Source organism: Nesoenas mayeri (genome assembly GCF_963082525.1).
Source record: "Nesoenas mayeri genome assembly, chromosome: 26".
In the NCBI taxonomy this organism is placed as follows: domain Eukaryota; kingdom Metazoa; phylum Chordata; class Aves; order Columbiformes; family Columbidae; genus Nesoenas; species Nesoenas mayeri.
In genome coordinates this window covers 267,769-294,519 of record NC_137552.1, presented here as the reverse complement: position 1 = coordinate 294,519, position 26,751 = coordinate 267,769, and the positions used below count along the sequence as shown (strand labels likewise).

At 43.2% G+C, this 26,751-nt stretch overlaps 1 protein-coding gene across 1 annotated transcript in view; it reads left to right on the top strand.

Moving 5' to 3' along the window:
* The window catches only part of LOC308050051 (T cell receptor alpha chain MC.7.G5-like), a 368,535-nt gene extending 343,271 nt beyond the window's left edge, over positions 1-25,264 (top strand). The window contains exons 3-7 of the mRNA XM_080359978.1: positions 9,198-9,264; positions 22,037-22,300; positions 22,724-22,771; positions 23,939-24,045; positions 24,529-25,264. Coding sequence (XP_080216104.1) covers positions 9,198-9,264; positions 22,037-22,300; positions 22,724-22,771; positions 23,939-24,045; positions 24,529-24,534 — 492 coding nt within the window. The 3' untranslated portion in view covers positions 24,535-25,264. The remainder of the gene's footprint in view (positions 1-9,197; positions 9,265-22,036; positions 22,301-22,723; positions 22,772-23,938; positions 24,046-24,528) is intronic.
* Positions 25,265-26,751: the final 1,487 nt, after the last annotated feature.

Below are 26,751 nucleotides of genomic sequence, written 5' to 3'. Positions count from 1 at the left end.
GCTTAAAAAAGTTTATAACTGGAGGACTTCTACTATTCACCGAATACAATGCTCCAGTCTGCTGATTGTCTGTCAGTGACTAGGAATAGAGGTCTGCATGGTGGACCTGTCTGTTCTTTTTGTAAGTGGATGTGTCACTGTGTGACTTCAACATACACCCAGAAAGTTGCCTTTGGGAGTGGGACACAATTGGTGGTGAAACTTGGTGAGTAAAAACCCAGCCTGAAGGTGCAAGGATAGGGAAGTCACATCCCCTACTCTGATAAATCCTGCTGGGCTGTGCTGGCAACTGGTTTGTAGAGGAATAGAGATTGTGTGTGTATGTGTGTGTGTGTATAAGGGAGAGATATAGCAGAGAGAACCGAGAAAGACATTTTGAGGTTGTACACTGTGTGCCGGAGGGTCCAGGAGAAGACTTTTGCTTTCCAGGCTGATCTAAGTCTAGAACGGCAGCTGTAATGAGAAATCTAAGGTCCTAAAGTCAAGTGGAAGAAGACTGTTTCAATGTGTGAGGCTCTCTTTGCTCTACATTCTCTGGTAGCAGTAGAGACCTTGATTCAACAAGGACATGAATTCACTCCTTCCTCTTACTCCTGCCAGCTCCTGCTCTCTGCCTTTCACATTTACAGACTGGGATCCTGAATCCTCTTGTTCAGGGACAGACATTTCGTGACATGGTCATCCATACTTGTGAGAATTGACATGTGTTGGTGGTGGTTTGGTCTAGCACAGACCTGGATGGTTGTCCTTTCCTCTGCCAAAGGCTGTATTAATACTGCCCTTGATAGCACCACAATTGTAGTTGTCATCCCTCCTCTAGATGAGATTCCCAAGAGATTGTTATCAAGGCTACAGTTGTTCCTGGCTTCAAATGCCTGTTGTGGATGGGAAGGAGTTGATCTCCTGGAGATCAGTTGTAGAGTAACTGGCATGAGACTTGTGGTTTTTGCTGAGCTATGGAGGACTGTGTGAACAGAGGGAACTACATACTGGTGCTGGGGACAGGGACACGCCTGGTAGTGAAGCCCAGTGAGTACAATTGCTGCCCAGATTTGGGGTATTTCTTGTGCTTTCTTATCCCATCCTCCCTTTCCAACTCTCTGAGCATTTATCTTTATCTGATCAGATCAGGCTTGTCTCCTGGATCTGAATGGGCTCTCCAGCACTGGGACCTTCTTTCTAAACCTGATTTTCTATTCTGCTGCAAGTGGATCTAATCTTTCTGTGATAGAAAGGTGCACCATTTGCTGGTCACTGACCAGTCATCTCACAGCAGCACTAGAAATCCACAGACACCCAAACCTGATGAATTTCCACCACGGGTTCCCTGCACAAAAACAGCATTTTCAGATGCATGTTCCTGTTGATTCTAGGAAAGCATTATCATAGGTGCGAGCTGTCACTGCTGAGTCCTAAAAATTAAGAATTGTTAAGGGAAACACTTCTCTGAGAAACACAAGTGATCTGGGAAATAGATTTTCCCTTGTTCCAGGCAATGACACTGGACCGAAACCTGTTGTGGCAAGGGGATTTGCTGTGGTCTGAATGCAGGTACTTTATGTTTGAAATCATGCATGAGGCTGAGAGAGACATTTTTGTAAGGAAATGTGTCAGAGTGTGAATACTGGAACCAAAGTCACTTTTGGAAAGGGAACAGTGCTTTCAGTGATACCAGGTAAGCAACAACTTGCACTGGACACTGGAATTGCCTCATTTCTGTCTTGCTCTTGGTTGCTTTGAGGGGAACAATTTTGACAACCTCAAGACAGGGAGACATGTGATGCTTCTGGTATCCCCTGGACTTGGTTTTCCCTCATGTCCTGTGCCAATTGTTACAGTGTCAGAGCTTCTTTACATGCCTGTTTGCATTCCTCCCTTCACCCTGCGCACAGATGGATGTGTGTGCCACCCAGAACTGATGGTCCAGAGAACTTGGTAGACCTGATCCCATCCATACCTATGTTGTTCCAATGGTCCTGTGTCTGTCCTACGTCAATGTGTCCCACAGGAGGAGGAGGAGGGGTGAGAGCCTTGGTATGGCTGGGAAAAAGCCTGGGGAGAGGTGCTGCTTCTGGAATGACTTGCTGGGCATTTTATTATGGAAGGATATGTAGCAGGATTATGGCACCGGGTATGACAGGCTGACCTTTGGCTCAGGGACCAGACTGTCCATTCAGTCCAGTGAGTGTGCAGCTTTCCTGTGTGTCCTTTGTCAAAAGTCCCTGAATGTCCACTGGATTGTCTTGTAGACATCCTTGTTGTATCTAGGTCACCTTCCATAGTGGAAGGAGAACACAGGCAGTATTTCGTCTAAGGCAGACGATGAACAGGAGTCTCCGAGATGGTGAACTATGAGTGACAGTCAGCACTGTCTTGTCATGGCGTGTGTGACCAGCTTTAACAAGTGGTGGGGAAGGTTATTATTAAGAGAGGAAATGCTGTGTGACCAGAGGAACTGGTGTGTATAAACCTGTCTTTGGCTCTGGAACAAGACTCACTGTTAAGCCATGTAAGTCCAACATTGTTCCTATGTTTCCTGTTTTCTTTGAGGTCTTTCTTTGGGTGGTTGAGAGCAGCAATGTGGCTGGGTGTTTCATCGTTTATATTTGGTCATATGTAGTGATGGACTTTCTTTAAGGGAATGTGCCCACTTAATCCAAAACGACCCCTATGCTCTCACTTTGGCTAGGATGGTCCAAGTGGCCACACTCCTCTACCAAAAGTGCTGTGGGAAGGCTGTCCAACACCACTGTGTCCTGGGGGGGTTCTGTTTCAGTGAGAAGCACTGTCACTCTTCTGCTGCTCCTCCAAGCCTGGACATGAATGGGCAAAACCTCGGGGAGAGGTGCTACTTCTGAAATGGCTTGCTGGGCTTTCGATTAGAGATGGAAACACTGCGTGATAGTGACTCAAGCTGCAGCAAGTTGCCCTTTGTCTCAGGGACTATACTGCCTGTCCAGCCCAGGGAAGGTGCAGCTTTTCTGTCTGTCCTCTGTCAATAATCCTTAAGTGTTCATGGGAGCGCCCTGTAGATTAACTTGTTGAGTTACGTTCACTGTAACAGGGGAAGAAGAAAAGAGGTGCTCTTTCAAGTCTTGTGCCTAGAACTGATTCCATGTGGCTACTTCTGCAGTTTAGAGAAACACGCTATTGGCATGGTGGTCTGGGATGCTGCTGGTCCATCAGCCAGCAGGAATACAGTTGTGATTTAGAACAGCCAGAGACCTTGACCAAATTATACTCACTACCTGTGTATGGCTGTGGAAGGCTGTAGGGGATACGTAAACGGGGATTCCGTTCTGTCTCTGACCTTGAGACTTGAGGTAATTTGGCCAAGGCCCAGATCATGCTCAGTGGAAATGTTTCCTAATAGCCATGTCAAGTATGTAGATTGTAGAAAATCATCTATAGTATGTAGATTGTTTTCCGGACAGTAACCAGAGAGCAAAAAGCTGTGGATCATTATGATAGTTGTGGACGGTGAAAGAAGGAAAACAATGAGGCTGAGCAGATGTGGATGGACCCACATAAAAGCCAACCAAGTGAAATCTCCCTCCACTGATCTACTCTGCGGAAATGAAGCAAGTTTCCAATCTAGACGAAGCATCCTTCTTGCCCAGGGTACAGGTGAAAATGCTGCCAGCACAGCCAAATTGCTGGAGGTGTCGCAAGCTTGGACCTGACCCTCTGGGTAAAGTGTTCTGCTCTTGAGTCAGCAGTCTCAAGATCTCCTTTGACTCAGGGACTGAACTCACTGTCCGGTCAATTAAGTGGGTTAATGCCTGCATACTGCAATCTCACCCAGCAATTGTGTCCTAAGGTTGTGCTCCAGCAGCATCATAGGACAAGCACACAAGAGCAGAAGTGTAAACTGACCTCTCAGGGAAAGCTTAAGTTATTGCTAAATTAGAAAATGGATGAGAAGAATGTGTTTTTTCTCTTTTGCACAAGAATGCAAGACTAAGGCACTTTGACACTGTGTCCTGAAAAGTCCCCGTGCCAGCGAATGACTGGTATTCCCCAAGAAGCCTGAGAAAATCATCCCTGAGTTTTTAGTTTTCACTGCTCTCTGTGTCGCAGTTCCCAAGGAAAATGGCATCTCCTGTCCAAAGGGCTCATCCCTTTCCTCAGGTGGGGTGAGAAAGCGAACTGAGCCTCAGGTTCTTGTTAGGGCGTGTAGCATTGTGTGAACACCAACACAAGAATACCACAGTTTGGGCCAGGGACAAAGCTGCATGTTCTGCCAGGTATGTTTTCTTCTCCAGCTTCTGCAATTTATGGTGTCTCGTCTTGCTGCATTCGCACTTTTAGCCAGTTTGAGTCCAAAAAGAGAAGTCAGAGGTGCAGCTGGAAGGCACAGATTTGTTTTTTTGTTGGCCTTGGCATGGCTGGGCAAAGGCTTGGGGAGAGGTGCTGCTTCTGCTGTGGCTTGATAGGCTTTTTGTCATGGAAGGAAATGCTGTGTGGTTATGGTAGCAACTTCAACAAAGTGACCTTTGGCTCAGGAACCAGACTGTCCATCCAGCTCAGTGAGTGTGCAGCTTTCCTGATTTTCGTCTCTCATAAACCTTAGACAGTCTACCAGAGTGTCCTGTAGATGTGTTTGTTGTTTCCATGTTATGTTACAGATGGGAAAGAGAACATAGGTGCTTTTTCAAGATAATCTTCTGCATGGAAGTACCTTCCAGGTGGTAAACTTCCACAATGCAGCAGCTTCCAATCCAGAGTGAGCATCCTGCTTGACCAGGGTCTAGGTGCAGAGGCTACCAGTATAGCCCAACTGATGGAGGTATCACCAGCTGGGATCCACCCCTCTGTGTTTCTGTAAAGTGCTCTGCTGTTGAGACAACAGCCTCAAGTTCACTTTTGGTTCAGGGACTAAACTCACCATCTGGCCAAGTGAGTTAATGCCTGCATGTTGTAACCTTGACTGACAGTTCTGTCCTAGTGCTGTGCTCTGACTCGGCAAGAAATGGAATTGGCTAGTAATATGGATAGTACTGATTTAAATGGTGCAGTACTTCTTGCTTTGTGAAAAAAAAAACACCTGTTCATGGAAATCTGGACCAATAGGAATGGGGACTTCATCTGTTACTCTGCCCCTAGACTGAGTTCATGTTCTTGTTCCCATCCCTTTTTGCCATTCTAGCACAATAAGGGTTTGGGGCAGGGATCATAATGTGTGCCCTCCTAACTACCTTCCCTTTCTACCATTTCTGGTACTGCAGCGAATGGAAAGAAATCTAGTTCTTCCCATGTCTTTGAATGCTCCAAAAATATTACATGGCAAATAGAGCTAGAGAGGTCTGTGGAAATCTGTATGGGTACTTAGAGCTTCTCTCAGACACAGAACCATGACTGAATGTATCCAGGTCCTCCAGCAGTCACTGAGTTTCACATTTCATAGTAACAATCCCCTCAGATTGGAACCCAAGAAAATATTAATGAATACAATGTGTAGTGCAATCATTAAACTAGGATGGACTAAGGCTCTTTGACACTGTGTCCTGAAAATTCTCAGTGCCAGTGAATGACTGGTATTCCCCAAGCAGCCTGAGAAAATAATCCCTGAGTTTTTACCTTTCACTGCTCTCTGTGTCCCAGTTCCCAAGGCAATTGGCATCTCCTGTCCAATTGGCTCACACCTCTCCTCAGAAGAGGAGACCAGATAGGATGAGAGAGCAAACTGAGCCTTGGGTTCCTGTTAAGGTGTGTAGCATTGTGTGAAAAACTATGCAGGAAAACTACAGTTTGGGCCAGGGACGAAGCTACATGTTCTGCCAGGTATGCTTTCTTCTCCTGCTTCAGCAGTTTATGATGTCTCCTCTTGCTGTATTCCCCCTTTTAGCCAGTTTGAGTCAAAAAAAAGAAGTCAGAGGTGCAGCTGGAAGGCAAAAGAATTTGTTTTTTCTGTGACTTGGCATGGCTGGGCAAAGGCTTGGGGAGAGGTGTTGCTTCTGCAGTCACTGGATGAGCTTTTTGTTATGGAAGGACATGCTGTGTGGTTATGGCAGCAGCTATGAGAAGCTCACCTTTGGCTCAGGGACCAGACTGTCCATCCACCCCAGTGAGTATGCAGCTTGTCATTGGTCTTCCATCTGTCTTGCAAAAGGACTGATTTTACATTCATCCTTTTGGTTTACCTCTGTACACCTGAAATGCCTTCTCTCCCTTCACAGGCTCTGGGAATGCCTTCAGTGCAGTCTTTAATGAGATTGTGGTTGCACAGAGCAAACCTCAACTTGAGGTCTGCATGATTTTGGGGAATGTGTCCCCTGTGCCTTGCTGGGAAGATCCTTGTCCACCACTCTGGCAGCTTCCTTGCTATGGGAGACGAGAGGAGAGCATTTGTGTAATGGCTTTTGTTACAGTGAGTGTTGGTGGGAACACTTACACCTTTGGAGCTGGGACAAAGCTAAGAGTGAAGCCTTGTGAGTACTGTCTAAGCTACTCCTAGCCCTGCAGGGCAATGCAGAAATGTGCAAGGCAGGAATGTCAGGAGGTACATTTTGGGAAACCTTCCTCTGACCGCACACAACCCTGTACCCTTTCTCTGAGAATGAAAAAGCTGTGAGCTGCTGTGGGTGGAGGGGGGACAGGGCAGAAGTTTTGTCTTTGGGAAGGTGAGAAAGCTCTTTACAAAGGCATGTAAGTGCCGTGAGATGGAGATGGAGAGAAATGCATTGGTCTCATCAGATGTGTCTTAGCTTAGCAGTGGCTGCTCTGAATAGGACTCAAAGGCAGAGCTGCAACTCTTGCTGGAGCATGAGCAGCTGTGTGTTAGCTCAGTGTGTGTGTAAGGCTGCTGTTGCATCTCAGGAATTAGTATTTTCCATTGTCTTTCACCTTTTTTTACATACACAGTTGGAAAAGAAGTGTCAGACTCTTTTGTAGGTGACTGTCATTCCTTTCTGCTAGCTGTGGAGTTGTTGTAGGGCTGTCCATGGTTGTGGTAGTTTGCTGGGGCAGGTTTTGTAATCTCAAGTTCAGGCATGGAAGTAAACTTTCTGTGAAACTCAGTAAGTATCTCTGTGTTAACTGGCTCTTAGTGTGCCCCAAAGGAGCACCTTGGTTTCCCTCCTTGTTCTCTATGGCGCATCTTGTCCTGTTTTCTGGAGTACAAGTTGTGTGTGGGTTTTTTTTTAGTGGATGTGTCCCTCTGTGACTTCAGCATCTACCTGAAAATTTGCCTTTGGGAGTCAGACACAACTGATCATTGAACCCTGTAGGTAGAAAGCCAGCCTGAAGGAGTATGGTTAGGAAAGTCACATCGCTTACACCTGTTAGAAACTGGTCTGCAGAGGGATGGAGTGTGTGTTTGCATATGCACACGTATCTGGAGATATGGCTGCCAAAACAAAGACTTTTTGAAGGTGTGTAGCGTGTGGAGGAGATTCCAGGGGAAGATCTCTGCTTTTAGGGCTGATATTTTAGGGCCGAGTGAGGAGCTGTTGTCATGATACTGTATGTTTTCTCTACGTGGAACAAGGATGCACTCAGGGCTCATCTCAACCAAAGCTGAAATGGATGACCAGCTGAAGCTGTTGTAAAAGAAGAGCCCAGCCACAAGGCACAACTTTAGGAGGAATAAGGCAGAGCAGGGAAGACGTTGCCAGGGGATGACCCTGGCAACTACAGGCCTGTCAGGCTCACTACTGTTCCTGGCAAAATCAAGGTGAAGATGGTTCTGGGAGTTACTGAAGAACATCTGAATGTCAACGCAGTCATTGGTCCCAGACGTTCAAGAAGGGAAAGTCTTGCCTGACCAACCTAATTTCATTCCACAACAAGGTTACTCACCTAGTAGGCCAAGGGAAGCCTGTCAATGTGATCTTTTTGGATTTCAGTAAAGCTTTTGATAGTGTCCCTCACAGTCTCATCCTGGACAAGATGGCCAGCACTCGGCTGGGTAAACACACAGTGCAGTGGGTGAGCAATTGGCTGACAGGCTGGGCTCAAAGGGTCCTAATAGATGGGGTTATGTTGGGCTGGCGACCAGTCAGTAGTGGCTTCTACAGGAATCCATCTTAGGGGCAGCGGTCTTCAATGTCTTTATAAATGGCTTAGAACTTGAGGGACTGCATAGCAAGTTTGCTGATGACACAAAACTGGGGGGGAGCTGTTTACACTCTTGAGGGCAGAGAGGCCCTGCAGAGGGATCTGAACAAATTGGAGAACTGGACAATCACCAACCACATGAAGTTCAACAAGGGCAAGTGCCAGATTTTGCACCAGGGACACGGTAACCCTGGCACTGAATTCTTCTCTTTAGTGACAAATGACAGGACCCAAGGGAATGGCAGGAAGATGTGCTAGGGGAGGGTCAGATGGGATGTTAGGAAAAGGTTCTTCACCCAGAGGTGCTGGACACTGAACAGGCTCCCCAGGGAAGTGTCACAACCCCAACCTGACAGTGTTCAAGAAGAAACTGGACAACATCCACAGACACATGGTGTAAATTGTGGGGTTGTCATATGCAGGGACAGGAGTTGGACTTGATGATCCTTATGGGTCTCTTACCACTCAGGGCATTCTATGATGACTATGGTGTGACCTACTGAGTTTTCGTTGTGAAGACAAACACTGTGTGACTACTTATGGCAACAGAGTCACCTTTGGAGGTGGAACTCAGCTAAGGATAAATCCCAGTAAGTTTCAAAGCATTTTCCTGCTCCGCTTGGTGAAACAGTTTTGTGGCTATCAGCTGGTGTAACTGAAACAGAGGGAGAGGGCTTCAATCTGTGGGGCTTTTTGCTCTGTTTTTTGTGGTGGCAGTAGAGACCTTGATTCAACAAGGCCATGAATTCACTCCTTCCCCTTACTCCTGCCAGCTCCTGCTCTCTGCCTTTCACATAAGCAAACTGGGATCCTGAATCCCTTTGCTCAGGGATAGACATATTGTGCCATGGCCATCTGTACTTGTGAGAACTGGTGTGAGTTGCTGGTGGTTCTGTCTAGCACAGCCCTGGGTGGTTGTCCTTTCCTCTGCTGAAGAAAGGCTGAGTTAATACTGCTCTTGATTGCACCACAATTGTAGATGTCACCCTTCCTGCAGATGAGATTCAAAAAGATTTCTTATCAGGGCTACAGTTGTTCCTGGCTTCAAATGCCTGGTGTGGATGGGAAGGACTTGATCTCCTGGAGATCAGTTGTAGAGTAGCTAGCTGGAGAGCTGTGGTTTTTGCTGAGCTGTGGAGGACTATGTGAACACAGGGAACTACAAAGTGGTGCTGGGGACAGGGACACGCCTGGTAGTGAAGCCCAGTAAGTACAACTGCTGCCCAGCTGGGGGTATTTCTTGTGATATCTTACCCCACTCCTCCCTTTGAACTCTCTGAGCATGTCGTCTCTTTCCAACCTACCCTTCTTTTCCTTGCAAGAGGATCAGGCCTTGCTTTGGCAGAAGTGTGCAGCACTGCAGGGTAGTGTAGTACAGCATGCAACATTTCTGGAAGTCTGATGGAAGTTTTCTGCTCGTGGGGTACTAAGTCAGGGGTTCAGCTCCGCAGAACTAGGAGTTGCCTTTCTCTGTAAGGATAGGGATGAGATGTGTTCTTGTTGAGGTGAAAATCACTGTGTGAACTATGACAAGATCACACTTGGCCAAGGAACACGACTTCAGGTGTTGCCTAGTAAGTGCCACCACTTCCTTGTAGTTTCCTTCCACACGTGGTAACGCTACTCACTGTCCAATGGGCAGTGGGATTTCCAGCATCTCTCTTCCTGGACTTGTGGCTCTTCAGCTGGGGGCTACATGCTGCAGGTTTCCCTCCAGGACAGACTTTGGATCAAGAGAGAAGGAACAGTCCTTCCAAATAGAGTTTGTATCATTAGGTTCAGTGGTGCTGTTGATCCTTCATACAGATCATGGAGGAATCTTCACAGGATGTAGCAGACTATGAGTGACAGTCAACATTGTCTAGTCGAGATGTGATTGACCAGATTTGCCAAGTGAGGGGGAAGTTTATGGTTGGGAGAGGAGATGCTGGATGACCTTGGGAGCTGGTCTGTCTTTAGCTAAATGTGTCTTTAGCTATGGAACAAGACTCACCATTAGGCCACATCCTGTCCAAGGGGCTCATCCCTCTCCTCAAAAGGAGACCAGATGCGGTGAGAGAGCAAACTGAGCCTTGGGTTCCTGTTAGGGTGTGTAGCATTGTGTGAACAACTACGCAAGGAAACCACAGTTTGGGCCAGGGACGAAGCTACATGTTCTGCCAAGTACGTTTTCTTCTCCTGCTTCTCCACTTTATGTGGTTATCTGTTGCTGCATTCCCACTTTTAGACAGCTTAGGACCAAAAAGAGAAGTCAGAGGTGAGGCTGGAAGGCAAAAGAATTTGTTTTTTCTCTGACTTGGCATAGCTGGGCAAAGGCTTGAGGAGAGGTGCTGCTTCTGAAGTGGTTTGGTGGGCTTTTTGTTATGGAAGGACATGCTGTGTGGTTATGGCAGCAGCTCCAGGAAGTTCACCTTTGGCTCAGGGACCAGACTGTCTGTCCAGCTCAGTGAGTGTGCAGCTTTTCTCTGTCTCTCCTGTCAAAAATCCTTGACTGTCTACCAGAGCACCCTGTAGATGTACATGTGTTTTAAAATGATGGACCCGGCTTCAAATCACTGTATCTTTGAAATTGGGTCTGTTTTTTGGAAACACTTTATACTTGTTATATCTGTATTATGTCACAGCTAGAAAGGAGAAAATAGCTTATATTTCAAGATACTCTCATTCTTAGAAGAACCTTCCCGGTGGTGATCTCCGCAATTTAGAGAAACATGTTTTGGGTGCTCTAGGATGCTGATGGTCCATCAACCAGGTGGAATAGAGGTGTGGTTTAGGACTGCTGGAGACATTAACCAAATCATACTCAGTAGCTGTGTATGGCTATGGAAGGCTCTCAGGTATATATAAAGGCGGTTTAGTTCTGTTCCTTATCTTGAGACTCTCAAGTGATTTGGTCAAGGCCAAGATCATGCTTGGTGCAAATACTTCCAAATATTTATGTCAAATACCTCTAGGTATGTAGGTTGTTTTCCTGAGCATAACCAGAGAGAGGAAAGCTGTAGATCATTATGATAGTTGCTTTCAGCCTGGATAAGGTCTGGACAGTGAAGGAAGGAAAATAAAGGGGCTCTTCAGACATCCAGAAATGGAAGGACCCTCAGAAAAGCCAAGCAAGTGAAATCACCCTCCACTGATCCACTCTGCAGAAATGCATCAAGTTTTCAATCTAGAGTGAGTATCCCTGCTTACCCAGGGTGTAGGTGAAGCAGCTGCAAGTACAGTTTCCCTTTGGCTCAGGAACTAAAGTCAATGTCTGGACAAGTAATTGCGTTAAAGCCTGCGTGTTGCAATCTTGACTGACAATTAAGTCGTAAGGCTGTGCTGTGACTTGACAAGAAAAGGAACTGGTTAGATGAAATGCATAGTACTGATTTAATTGTGTAATACTTCTGTCACTGTGAAAAAAAAACAAACCTGTACATGGAAATCTGGAACAATAGGAATGGGGACTTCATGCATTACCCTGCCCTTAAACCGGCTTCATGTTCTTGTTCCCAACCCTTTTTGCCATTCCAGCACAACAAGGTTTTGGGGCAGGAATCATAATGTGTTCTGTCCTAACTAAGGAGTAATTTCTACCATCTCTGGTACCTGTGGTGACTTGAAAAGAATCTAGATATTCCCATGCCTTTGAATGCAAAAAAAACAGTATATGGCAAAGAGAGCTATAGGAGGCCTATGGAAATCTGTATGGGTACTTAGAGCTTCTCTCAGACACAGATCCATGACTGAATGTGTCCAAGCCCTCCAGCAGCCACTGAGGTGGCTGAATGCAGAGGCCCATTTTGCAAAGCTCTGTCACACGGTGCCGGTGCTGGAGGATGGGGAAAACTCACATGGGGAAGTGGAACGAAGCTGCTCGTTGCCCCAGGTGAGATGTTTCTTTTCTAGGTCAAGACTGGCTCAACAGAGATGACACTGTCCTCTAGCTTCAAAAATAACAGTGTAGTGGCTCTGTGGAGCAATTTGGGATAGTTTTAATATTCCCTGGAGACAAGTGTTAGATGTCCTATTTAACTAATGTGCACTAGAAATGCATCCAACCTGGGAAAGAAAGCAAGTGAAAAGTGAACAAGAACAGAGATATGAAAAAATTTAATGGTCTTTAATGAGTGGTGTTGAATTGAGGCTGTGGACAGGGACATGCCTGGTAGTGAAGCTCAGTGTGTACAACTGCTTCCCAGGTCACGCTATTTCTTGTGGTTTTTTATCCCATCCTCCCTTTCCAACTCTCTGGGCATTTATCTTTATCTGATCAGATCAGTCTTCCTCCCTGCCCAGTGGGCTGGAGGTTTTCTGGCATCTCTCTACTTGTGATTGTGGCTCTTCAGCCGTGGGGTTACATACCCCCTGCTTTCCTCCAGGACAGGATTTGGCTCAGGGAATTGGCAGTCTTCACAAATGAGTTTTATATCTGTAGGTCCGATAGTGATTGTGGCATGTTTGTCCAAAATGATCCTTGTTGCTCTCGGTTTGCCTGGGATGGACAAAGTGGCCACACGTCTGCTCTCAGATGTCCCAGCTACACAATGGGGAGACTGTCCTACTGCAATGTATCCCAGCAGGGTTTGTGTTGCAGTGGGAAACACTGACACACTTTTGCTGTCTTCCAAGCCTTAACAGGGCTGGACAAAGGCTTGGAGAGAAGTACTGCTCCTGAGCTGGCTTGCTGGGCTTTAGGTTATGGAATGAAATGCTGTGTGATTATGAGTTCAGCAAGGTGACTTTTGGCTCAGGGATCAGACTGTCCGTCCAAACCAGTGAGTGTGCATTTTTCCTGTGTGTCCTTTGTCCAAAGTGCTTTAGTGTCCACTGTAGTGCGCTTTTAGACATACTTGTGTCTGGGTCACACTACATGGGTTCTGTGTGGCTCTGGTTAATGGAAAATTGACTAGATATTACACTTACAGTGTGCTTGCTCATGTGTTTGTAGCTGTATAAATATCACCACTGAACCTGATCTGCCACGGAAGAACTAGTTCTGAAGAGGAGGGAATGGACATTTCTGTTGTGTGCTGAATCATGTGCAGGTTTCCAGGCATGATATAAGTTCATGTTCGGTAGTTGCACCCCCCCTCAGAGTGGAACCCAGCAAGTATTAATTAATACAACATGAAGTGCAGCCTGCAAAGGATAGAATCATAGCATCATAGAATTAATTAGGTTAGAAAAGACCTTTAAGATCGTCATTAACTAGCATTGTCAGGTCCACCTCTAGACCATGTAACTAAGAACCTCATCTACGCATCATAAACAGAACAGAAAGGTGACACAGGCTGGCGAGACTCAACAGCAGCAGTCAGAAAGCTGTCTGGAAAGCTGTATTAATATATGCACACACTAGCTGACAGATGCTGCTATTGTGTGGAGAGAGAGGAAAGAATACACAGATGACTAGCTGATGGACAATCACTGGCCTAGTGACTGTCAGGAATGATCAAGCAGGCAGAGCAATGTTGCTGAAGGAAGTGTTTATTTCACTGTATGTGCTAAGGAGGTGGCCAGTAGCGCTGGTTAGATTATTCAAATAAGAATCTTACATTGCCATGTTGTCAAGTCTTAATCGAGCATGTGCAATACCAGTGCACCATTTTGTTTAGTGTCACAATGTAATACTGTGAGTTATGGCAAACTTATATTTGGAGCTGGAACCAAACTCACTTTTTTTCCGGGTAGGTCTGAATTTTCAGATCTGATTCCTCTTAGAGGTACTTTTTCCGCTGCAAATTGTTTTGCCTATTCTTTTCACTCCATGTATATTAGGAATAGGACTATAAATTTTCAACTGGTATGAGAGCAAGTGATTTCCATGGCTGCACACGTATTTTCCCCTCACTGTTCCCACTTGTTATGAACTGTGCAAAGCAGTAGTTTTGCATATGCAAGAGGATTTTTCTTGGAAAGCCAACAGGACAGGGGCTCCTAGATCAAAAATCCTCATGCCAAAGAGAAACAAAGGAAACTGCTGAAAGCCAGAAAAATGCAGAGCTGTAGCAGGTAAAGGGACTTTTCTAGTATGTGGATGCTAATACTTCCGGATAACAAGACTCCTTACTGTATGTGAATGCAAAAAGTAAGCTATTGGGTTTTTGCTCTGGAGATCCTCCATAAAGCTGTAATGATAGGGGGTGGCTGTCTGTAGTATTGTGAAGCAATATATAAATACTGGAAACTCAGGAGGCAAGATAATCCTTGAAAATGATACCAAGTTTGTAATCACAGCCAGCTAGTACTAGTCTCTAAAGCTGGAGTGGAATAGATACAGAGCCAAAGGGTAAAGAAGTCAAGAAGCAAGTTCATTACAGACTGAGTCTTGTGGGAAGATGGAAAGGTCACTCTGATCACAAAATAATTTTCCCTGAATAAAAAGGCATGAAAAAATAACACTTTGGCAGTTGCTGCCACAAGACAGTTGACCAAAATATTTGAAAAAAAAAAATCCCTTTAGTGATCCACACCTTTTTTCTTGTTAGAAACTCTTTAGAAAAGGGAAAGAAAGGAAGGTAGATTCTGATTTTTCCAAACTTCTTAAGAATACTTTTAGAAGTGTTTAATATCTAAATGCTTTGGGTTTACTCTTGAAAAGTAACATTTTAATTTCTTAAAATGGTAGTGACTGTTACGACAATTTCAAAATAATTTTATTCTGAAAGTTAAAAAACACAGCAAGATAAAGAAACTATTCATTCTGAAAACTCAGGGAAACTCTCCATATTTCAAATGGCCCTCTTGACCTTGTTCAAAAACATCAGAGAAAAACAAGGATCTCACATTTATATGAAGGTATCAGTAAGCTAGCAGAGTTATAAATGAGTTCATTTACATGTCCTATCTGTATGCAACTGCTCCAGATCTCACTCTGGTCATACTGTAGGACCTAACAGCTTCCCAAATGTATACTGAAAGCTCAGTGTTTAATGGCAGAATAAGCAATGGTCTTCCTGCCACAAAGAAATTGCTACCAAAAAGTGTGCTTTCTACCTAAAACCTAAATGGCAAATTTGCCCTGGAATCACTTTTGACTAATTCATATGGCAAATCCAAGAGAATGGGATGATCAGGTTTGTACTATACTATTAGTCACTAGGTGAGCTGTGAAGTAACAGCAAATAAAATGGTTTTTGAGAAAGGAATCTGTTTGGCAGACTGAAACTACTGGATATTGTAGAGGCCTGTGTTATTGTGTGACTATGGAAGTAGTTACAAACTCACCTTTGGATCTGGGACAAGACTTCTGGTTTCCCCAGGTACATTTTTTGCCTAATTTGCAAGATTGTTGTGGATCCACACTAAGATCTGAGAATTGGCAGCTGCCAAAGATACAGTAGCCTGAGGCCTCATTTTAACCATTGGAATGTATTCCATGGCAGCTGTTTGTGCAGTCTTCCTTGAGGCAGCTGCAGGCAGGCATGTGGTTTCAATGCTCTTCCATCAATTGCATTCCGGGGCTAAGCTAAGACAAAGCCTGGTTTTACTCTTCGGACAAGTAAGTCATGTGGATTTGTTCTATCTTAAGGGTAAATCCATGACACTTCCATTGACCTCAAGCAAAGTCATGGAAGATACAATTCAGATGAAAATGTATTGAAATACAAGAATGGCTACAATACTTAGAAAATATGCCCTAATGGTTATTATCACCATTTTATCTGCTGTTTGCCTGTAGCAGAATCCCAGCAGGAACGGTATACTCTTAACATTTTTAATATTATTGTTGGAATGGAAATTGGACTGCCTTTTAGCTGGTTTGTCTGATGTACAGCTCCCGTATTATCCATAAATATTGCAAGCAAATTCTGTTTGTCACTGTGACTTATACCCAGATTTTAGTTACTCTTAATACTGTGTATCTAAGTAAGTGACAGTGTAGAATTAGAAGGCTCAGATTGCCTTTGCAGGTCTCTGTGAAGCTCCAAGATGTAGGCAGTGTCAGCGTGTGCCACTGAAACCTGTAAGGAGATAACTGTAACCACGGTCAACGGGGTTCTTGCAAAGGTTTCCTGGGTCATGGGAATTATGAGGGTGGAGAAGGATACAAGTTGATATTAGGAAAAGGAACCTTGCTGGTGATCAAGACAGGTGGGTAGTAAATTGTGACACATTCGGGAGAAAACTGGAACAGAAAGGCAGTGGTCCTAACTACATGGCACACTGAAGAGGAATTTTAGTTGATGTCACAGACGCAAAAACACAGCTTGTTCCTAGTATTGCACCAAAAGTTATAAAACACAATTGTAACCAGTGAACAAGTTAACTTTTAGAATTTGTTCTCCCTCTTTCTGATCCTGATAACTGTCTAGTAGATTTCTTTGGTACTTTGATGGTGACTTAAATCAACGTGTTTTGTCATTGATCCCGTAAGTTTTCCCTGCTCTGGAATGTTTGTTGACCTAGTTATCAAGTATGAGTTGGGAAAAACTGTCTACATTATTGTAGAGGTTGACACTGGTGTGGCAATCAGGGATATGTGAAACTCACATTTGGAACTGGGACCCAACTTCATGTTACCTCAAGTAAGTTTGAGTTTCATTCATTTTAACATTAGGACTAGCAAATTGTTTGTTCATTGGGTAGATGGACAAGGGACTTTCGTGGAAGCATGTTCCAACTACTTTTCAGGTTCCCTTGACAAACATTAGTGGGAACAGAGATGCTGTCTTGGAATCCAGGGAGTATTTGGCTATGGTGCAGCAGTGACCCACTGCAGAAAAGAACAGCTAGAGAAGATGGTAATAGCTCACACAGCTTTAATAGTCACACCGTGGTGGTCGAATGCCATATAAAATGTTTAGCAGTTTTATAGAGATTCTGGATATTAAAGTTTTCAGACTTGATTAGCGCATCTTTAAAATAATAACTACGCAACCTCTGGAAGTTATTCTGACTAATGGCTTAGAGACTGTATTTTCTAACTTTTGGGCTAAGAGAATATGTCATGATTTTTTGTTTTAAAATCCAAAAGTAAAGTCACCTTACATATCTGTAAAAACTGATGTTACAATGTCAACAGTTAGGAACTAGAAAAATTGTATTTGGAAGATGAATCAAACTTGTTGTGATGCATTGTAGGTCTCTTTCCTTTCCTCAATTATATTTTAAAATATTTTAGAAACCTGAAGAGATGGAATGAAATTTCAGATATCTTTGGGTGTCATCCTCTGGTAGACAGCTGTCCCACATATTTTGGAGGAGGATCCATTGGAATATACAGCTGGTAGGCAGAAATATATTGCAAAGACTTCTTGTTGAGTGGGAAACTGAAAGGTACAATAAATCTGTGTTTGGAAGTGGGACTAAATTTAAGGTGAGTAAGATCTGGAGAAGGATGGGCTACAAAGGTATGAAGGTGAGAATAGTGGCCACTGGTTAGTGTTGCTGAACAGGTCTGACTTCATGGAGAATGAAATTAAACTCTAGATGAAGAGTGGAAAGAGGAGTGAAGGTTGAAATAAAATGAATTCAGGATTATTTCTCAACAGAGTATTTGTGAATATGGAGCAGGGAGGCTGAGAATACTGGGAAATGAGACAGCATCATCAATTTCTTAGGTTAACAATCTTGGTATATAATTAACATTAACATCTGAGTCCCATCAGACAGTAAGAGTGTTTGTACAATAATTATAAACAGGAAAATATTAGCCTAGGTAGAGCTAACTTTATTTTATAGACACCAGGGTCTGCATTTTTGCCTTAGATTAAGAGGTAAAAAAATCAGAGATGATAGGCTTATGTTCATGTTTAAGTCATAGTTTCACACTGCATTGCAAAGAAATTTCGCAGGTGACTTAGGCTATGGTGTTTGCAATGATTCAGACTGGGGTGCATGGGATACTGGACCTTGGAGAGTCATTTTTGGAAATGGCATAAGGCTATCTATGATCCCAAATAAGCTGTTTAATTAAATGTACCCATTAAATAGACCAATCCTGAAAGGGTATCATTTTGATGGGAAGTAGACATCTACATCTGAGGCACTTCCACAAATGTAAGATCAAAAGTTCTTCTCATTTTTTGACATCAACATAATAATTACCTCCTTCCACCTGTTTCTATAAAGGGATTTTAGGTTGATACTTTTGGATGTTATTTTTCTTATTCATGAAACAAATGGGATTTTTTTTTTAGTTAGCGCTACATTAATAGTTAATCTCTAATTCAGGATGTTTCTCTTTTTTTTTTTTTTATTTTGGAGTTGAAATTATTTTAATGAGGGTTGAAATTATTTGAATTGAGGGTTGGACTAGATGACCTTTAAAGCTGTCTTCCAATTAAAACTATTCTATGATTATATGATTTTTTTTTTTCTAGAAACAAAACATCATATAACATTGAAAACTGGTTCTGGCAATAAAGACCCACTCTGACTTTGGAAGAAAAGGCATACAAAAGTATTCTCTGAAAATGACAAAGGTTCATGAGCAGTCACTTGAAGTCTTTTTGTTTCCAGACAATAGTTACACAGAAAGGTTGAGCCAGCTCATTCACCTGTGACCTTTACAGACTGGATTAGATAAGCAGAGTTGCTCCTTCTGACCCCCAAAAATCTTTCCTTAACATTGTTGAAAGGAGCAGCAGAAGATATCATAGTAACTTTCTCCTGCAGTTTAGGTGATACATTAATAAATCAATACATGAATACAAATAGGGTATTTCCTCCCAATAAGAAATTTAAGAAACTGTGATTTCAATTTTTCTTTAATGTGAACACATGCTATAAGCCCAGAATTTATCCAGCTTTTGTACTAGAGAACTGTTTAGTCCATTGAACACTCAACTATCTTCCTCTATTAATTCACATTTAGTTCCGGCTCAGCTAGGAATCTTTCCCGTTAAATATTTGTGAGCAAGGTCTTGGATGGTTTTGGTAGTTCGACTTCCCCAGGTGTAATTACAGAAACAATGAGAAACACATATTTTGGGATGGTGACAAGAATTATGTTTCAGCTCTCTAAGTGAAGCAGTTTATTCACATTTGCAAGTACTGAATCTCTGCACAGAGTCCCTGTACTTTGGATGACTTGGCTGATGCTGGACTAGGACCTGGCTTCTTTTATCTGAGTTCCTCCAGACACAAGCACTGGAAGTCTAGAGTAGGGTTCAGGTATTAAATGTGGACATCTGGTCTTTCTGTAGACATCCTAGCGTCCATGCAGAGCTGGCTGATCTCACAAAACCCAAACCTTTCAGAACCTTCATCAGAGGAGAGTTTGTTTTGGAGGGAATGGAGAATGAGATAAATTTCTGTATAATTCAGGCTGTGTGTTAAACCAGTTCAGGATATGTGCTGCAACTTGTTTGGAAAAAAAAAGGCATAGGTTTCAGTCTGATGTTGGAACAGGCTTCTACTGCTCTCTCCCTGAAATCAGCCTCTAGACTTGGCTTTCTCTGCAGACTGGTCAGGAATAGCATTCAAATAGCTGTTGTTCTTCCACCTGGTTGATATCCTTCAGTAGAGATCAAATATTAGGCATGGTAGACAGCTCAGAGTATCATTATTTACATCTCAATCTTTCCTGCAAATATAGGTCATAAATATCGATACAACATCTCCAACACACCCGCCAGCTCATTAAGACAGAATAACAGGAAACATAGGTCAGAGTGCTGTGGTTGTAATAGCTGCTATTTACCAAGACTGTTATCTGCAAACTTTAATAGCAGCGTGAAAACAGGCAAAGGAACTTATCAGAAAACAGACTCTAGTACCAGATCAAAGGTCATAGCAGCCACTCTGAGCAAGAATGAGAAATGAGTATTTTGCAAAACAGGTGCTGCTGAGACTGCATGCGAAAAACAGACCTTATTCTGTTATCTGTTCACGATAAAAGCATTGGAGAGATTGAAAGGGCCAAAAAACACCCTAACTGGGGAGAGGTAGATATTCTTAAGAAAGCATAATACTAATTACGAGAGAGAAGCAGAACAGCTCGATAATTCCTCCTCTTCTTTTTTGTATTCATGTACTCCATGACAATGAGGTACCCTGGTTCATCTGTATTTTATACAGGGATGTACCATCAAGCATTTTACCTGCTCCTGTCTTTCTCTCCCTAACAAATGGTCACTGAAATCTATTTCCAGAACAATAACTGGGAGTATGGGGGGTGGGGAGTGGGGTTGAGAGAATCAGAACACACATTACAGCATATTCTGCATAGCTAGGAAAGAGGTAATCTCATCAATTATTTCAAAGCCAGGGCAGGATGAACTGCAGCTCAGGAGAAGGGCCAGAGATCGAATGATTAGGCTTTTGAGGATTAGGGTTTTTTCTGAGATCATACTAACAAAAAAGTATGGCTATTTCTCCAAGGTGCTGACAAATGGCATTTAGACAGATGAAAAGCATTCCTCTCTGTGATAGAATTATGGGATGTACTTGGATATAATTTTGAGATTGTTTCTAAAAGTCAAGATTTAGTTCAAACTTCCCCCACGGGAGGAAATTAAACCTTCATGTGGGAGCTAAGCAGTCTTGAGTATTTCTGCAATATTTATCAATGTGGTGTGTGCACAGAGACAAAGCAAATATTAATCTAAACTGTCAACCATACATGATAACACTTTGTCCGTTTATAAATGTGAACTGGAACTCTGGTTCAAACCTGTGATTGTGAAGTCCAACAGAAAATGCAGCCAGAAGGTTGCTGAGAGCCCCAAGTCTGCGTCTTGGCCACAGTATGTCTGTAATGATATTTAATCTGTTCATCATCAGAGTACTGCTATCACCACAACATTTTACTGGCACATGAAGAAAGATTTAGGAAAGTATCTTCTCAAAGAATCAGGCTTCAAGACCTGGGCAAGATGAAACGTATGCTTAGAGTACAAGTTTACAAAGCTAAATGTGCAAAAAGAAGAGTTTAACCGCAGGTAGTGTTTTGATACATGTGGAAAATTCTGATCTAACTGACTCACTAGCAGAATTTGAAGCAAGAAAATAGAAATAAACTCCAGGTGTCTTATATCTGCAGCCTTTAGTTCCCCAAACCCCTCTTCTGCAGGGCAACATTTAGTAAAAAAACCTTGCACTGCCCTGTCAGGTGGTGGAAAATAATGAAACATTTGTTTCATCTTTCTTTCCATAAATGCAACTAGATGTTCCTACTTTGCAGTGGCTTTGACTACACTTTTGCAGAAAGGCAGAATGCTCCTGGGCTGCTCAGTTGTCTCCAGACACACTATGTCTTGTAGCAGTGAAGCAAGAAGGTGCCCTCTCCACCTGTTATACACATTCCTGAAAGTATTCAGGCCAAGAGCCAGAAGGAATCTCAGCCTGCAGAGCACAGTTGGATGAGTTGTTACAGAGAGGAATGGACATCTAACCTGTTTCCCCAAAAATAAGACAGGGTCTTATATTAATTTTTTCTCCAAAAGATGCCTTTTTTTTTACATGTATAGCATCCTGGACACTATTTAAATTGACTTTTTAATGAATTGTTAGTAGGGTTTATTTTTGGAGTAGGGTTTATATTTCGAGCATCCCCAAAAATGCTGAAAAATCATGCTAGGGATTATTTTTGGAATAGGTCTTATTTTTGTGTTAACAGGGTAGGGTGTAGATGCCTACATGAGTACATTTGGGATGCGCTAGGGATTCTGCCTGACCACTCCCTGTGTCTCTCACAAACATAAATCAATATAAGTCTCTTATAGTTCCTGCATCTCTGCTGTAGATGCCTTGGTTCTCTAAAGGTCCTAACACAAGATGCCTGTGATCAGGCCACTTCTCAATCTCCTTCTCTGCAGACATTCAAACCCACCTGGACACCTTCCTGTGTAACCTCATCTGGGTGTTCCTGCTCCATGGGTGGATTGCACTGGATGAGCTTTCCAGGTCCCTTCCAACTCCTGACATTCTGATTCTCTGTGATTCTGTGAATCATGGAAAAACCTCAATGCCTAAGTGTCTGTATGTTAAGATTGAACAAACTGTAACTGTGGTGTACTCTCATCTAATGTCTCTTCTCCATTTTCAGATGTTACTCCATCTCCTTCAGTCTACAGGCTGGTCTCTAAAGATGATGAGGATTTGGAAATGTGCCTTATCACAGATTATTCCCCTGAAAAGCTTACTCTTAACCAGGCTGTTGGTGAGACAAATGCAATTGTGGAGGTGGCAACATCCGAGAACAAACAAGAAGCAAGCTACCTGTCAACCTACTGGGCCAAGAAAGATGAAATGCAGTGTTCTGCAAATCATGAGGGCTTTGGAGAACTGGAGGGCGAGGATCCTGAAAGCGGTAATGGCTTTGTCGGATGTTTGTACAGGGCTAGAGGTACTTTGGTCTCTGTGTTATCAGTACGAGCAGGCCCTGATCACATCTCCCAACCTTGCAAGCATTGCTGATGATGCTCCCATGCTCCAGAGGAATGTCGTCTTGTTGACTCTGTTTTCTTTTGCCTTCCTCTTTTATGGGAACAAGATTAAGGTTCAGTAGACTGGTACAGTCATAGCAGAGAGACTTTAAAATCATATCGTGGGAGACATAAAGCTTGAAATTCCTTTGTCTGATAGGACACAAGTTTAATTAGATCATATTTTATGCTTGCCCTTAAAACAGCAGAAAAGAGTCCAACCCAGCCATTCTAAGTAGGGACATCTTTATGAATTTGTGAAGAAGTACATTTCTGCTACTAACTAGATTTGTTGCTATTATCTTCAGGTGTCAGTGCTGTCTGTGTTACAGGGATATCTCTACACTTCAGGACAGGTATGTACACAGCATTCTAGGAGTTAAGTTTGGCCTGACTAAAGGAAGTGTCTTCCCAAATTTTTGGTAATGTTCCCTGTTTGCAGAGTTCCTGTTGGAGCTAAAAGCTCAGACTGGAAATTTCCAAAAGCGCCCCACAGAGTTTAAACATCAAGGCTGGAAGTCATTGGGTTAATGTAGCCTTCTAGATTTGAGCTGGTAATTTTATGAGATCTATGCCTACATGCTCTTGCTAGGATTAGCCAGCCAACCCCTCCCCATCACATAATGATTCAAGGTACTGATATGAGTCAGCCTTACTGGATGTCTGGCTGCATTTCAGACTTCAAAAGAGTTGTTTTTTATTTTTGGGTGTGCAAACACCTAATGAACCAAAAGATAAGCAGGTGGTTTCTACAGCATGTGCTAAGAAGCAGGGCTGCACAATGGTGCATCTGAGCAAGCTTTGCTTCAGCTCCTGGCTGTGGGAGTACATGAGCCATCGCTGGAGACTGAGCAGTTGTTGTTCTGCTGGTTGAGATGAGCTGAGCCTCCCCTGCACTTGCCGTGTTTGCAGAATAGCTGTATTTCTGCAAACACACAGCCTTGCTGAAAGGAAACTGGCTAGCCAAATGTTTCCAAACCGCCACTTCGGAGAAACACTTATCAGTAAACCTGGCTGATTTGAGCAGTCATTTCAGAGAGAGGTTTTCAAAGACAAACGAAAAATTACTTTCTGGTGGTAGCTCCCTGTTTCCCCAATATAGACCAATTTATTTTCAAATTAAAGTGCCTTTGTAACTTAAGATTCATAGAAAATCAAAATGGACTTTGTGTACTTTGAATAAAATTTAACTTGTTATCCCCCTTCCCATCTTAAAAAATAATAGGGAGAGGAAAGAAGAATGCCTCCAGCATCATAATACCCCTGATTTAAAAACAGCTAGATGATTTAAAAACAGCCTTGCATATTGGATAATTAAGTGGTTATTGAATTAAAACCCAGCCCTTGAAACACCAACTGGAAGAAATGAAAGTCTCTCAGCGAGACAGTTCTGCTCACTGGCTCGGTAGCTGCTTGACAGTCACCCAAGGTGTAACAGACTCATTGAGAAGTGATTTTAAGCTTGTCTGAGTGTGAGGATGTCTCAGGGCTCTTGTGACTGTAATTCTCTGTTGCTTTTACAGATGAAAACCTGAACATGTTGTCTTTATCACAGCTGGGCCTGAAAATAATTTTAATGAAAGGAGTAATTTTTAATGTGCTGATGACGATGCTTATGTGGAAAAAAAAAGTGAGTATGCATAGGGGGTGGTGAGGCCTCTGACAGAAAACATCTGGATCAGTTAGTTAGTTATGAATGTTCCTTCTCTCTGTAATAACTGCTTATGCAGTCTATCTATACACCTTTTGTCTACCAACAGTAAAATCCCTCCACTCCTTTGGCCATATAATTGTTTTCACCCACCCCTCAAGTCTATTTACTTTTCCTTATCAACTTGCAAATTTAACTCTTTCCTTCCTTCTAAGCATCTCTCCCTCCTAGTTCTACATCTGCCGTTTCCCTTGTCTGCATTCATCCATCAGGTTCATCCATGACAGATCTCCAGATGGGAAAGTTTGGTGCTTATTGACTTTAAGACCTCAGCCCTAATTTATTAGTTTTGGCCAGTGTCTCTTTCTCCTCTTTCTCTTGCTTAGGAACTTCAGGTCTACAACTGTATAGCTGTGGCTGTATCCCAAATAATGATTTAACATACCTTTATTGTTGTTACAGGAATGAAAGTAAACAGATGGTGCAGTCCTGAAGTACCAAAAAAATCTGCTGAGGAATGTTTACCAGAGCATCATGTGCAAGAGAGATTCCTGCTGCAGAGAACGTCACCTGCTGTTCCTGCATATCGCACTAACCATTATAGTCTACATTGCTTTATTTGCATTGTTATTAGAAGGCTTAAAATTCTCAGCATATTGCTCCCCCACATGCCTGATCAATCTAGCATGACAGTGCCATTCTTGCATGAAGCACAGTTTGCTATAACTATAAATTGCCAAAGGTCACAATTACTTGTGTTAAATTGACACACAATTTCTGCTTGGGGCAGTGTTGTTGAAAACTGCAAGCTAAATATCACTTGAACGTGAACTTTTCGTATTTTGATAGCTTTCAGGTCTGCACATCTTAGAGCGCACCCCACAGACACCAGTTCAGTTGCAAATGGAACGTGCTGAAAAGAGTCTTATTCAAGGTGCTATGCACCATGTCCTGCTACCTTACATTACTACTTTTGCTCTTTTTTTTTAGTTCTTACAACCTTAGAATTCCCAATTTCTGTTTTTAATCATGCCATAAAACTATACTGAAATATTTACCTGTCCACGTGTGCACTTCTCGGAAACAGTGGATGCATGTGAAACTCACAGGCTGCTAATTCTTGAATTATACTGGCAACCAACCCCTCTGATGTCTTGGCGTTTATTTAGGCCTTTGGCTGCTATTAAACAATTCTTATTAAAAATAAGAAACTTGTTTGTCTTTTGTATCTGGCATTTGAGGAACTTATTTTACTTTTCAGATAAGCTTTAGGAATGGGTCTGGCCTTTGGGGTGTAGGAGGGACGAGGTGTCTGGACTCTCCTCTCCAGACTGACTTGTCCATCAGGTGCTTTTTGCAGTCACTGTCTGGATCCACCACAGAGAAAGAGACACAAACTCCCTTTCCAGGACATCCTTGCTCTGTCTGGGTGTCGAGGTTTGATTGCGGGGTGACAATAAACCATGGCAGATGTATTGTTAAATCCCTCTTCCTCCCCTCTCCCGCCTCAGCCCCTCCCTCTCCCCCTTCCCACTCAGCACAGGCAATCAGGAGGGAAAGAAGGACAGAGAGAAGAGAGCTGGAACAATTAAAAATGTTTTACTAATGCTACTAATAAGAATAGAGAAAATAATACAAAATATACAAAACCAATCTTGAAAGTCCCAGCAACTGCAGAACTGGCACCCGAAGTCCTGGACTGGACTCTGCAGCCAACCGGAGCTGGATTCAGTCTGTCACTGGCCTCAGTTTGCAGGGACGACTCACCAGGTCCTCTCCTAATGTTGCCATAAGAAAAAGGGACCAGATCCTTATGATCTCCCACTTTTATATGAAGTATCATGTGAATGGGACGGTATACTCAGTTGGTCAGTTTTTGGTTCACCTCCTGCTTGCACATCTCACAAGATGCACATCCATCCTTATCGTTCAGTGACCTTGCATACCATTGCTATGTCTACCAAAACATGTATCTGACTTTCAGGAAAGCACAGTTAGTAAGAAGGCTTTAGCTGACAGGGAAATTCACGAAAAGAGAAACTTGTTTTTAACAAAACCAGAACACTGGGTGAGGACCACGTGTCTGGCTTAGAGGCAAGTGGAAAAGAGCACGTCTCCTTCAATACTAGACTCTGTAATGTGAAGGCAATGGTGAATTATGACTTGCCCACAACGAGAGAACAAGGCAGTGGTCCAGGTTCTTGAAGGTCTTACTGCTATGGGGAATGTACCAGCCTGACGTGTCCTACCTCTAAATGTCCCCTACTCCCAAGTGTCACTGAGAACGAAGTACCTACTTGGCATTAATGGTACTGACTGTGTCTCCAGGCTCACTCTGTCACTGGCAAGACTGGAAAGGAAATTTTCTTCTTTTGTGACATCAGCTTCTCCACCTTCTTGTGAAGTACCAGAGATTCCTCTGGAGGGAGAAACGAGAGGGGTGCTCTGAAGGAAACACTCTCTCCCTGCAAAGTTTGAACCTTGCTTGTACCTCCTCTGTACCTACCACTTGTACCTACCACTGAGTGGTAGGAAAGCCTCAGCAGAGCAGTGGGGTCATTTCCTCTCATGGGATATTTCTCACCATGCTGGATTCACAGCTATTGCAAGAACTCTGATTTTGGAAAGCCTCATGCTTCAAATCCTGTTAGGCAAAAGCTCTGGTGCTTCATGTGGGAGAGGGTC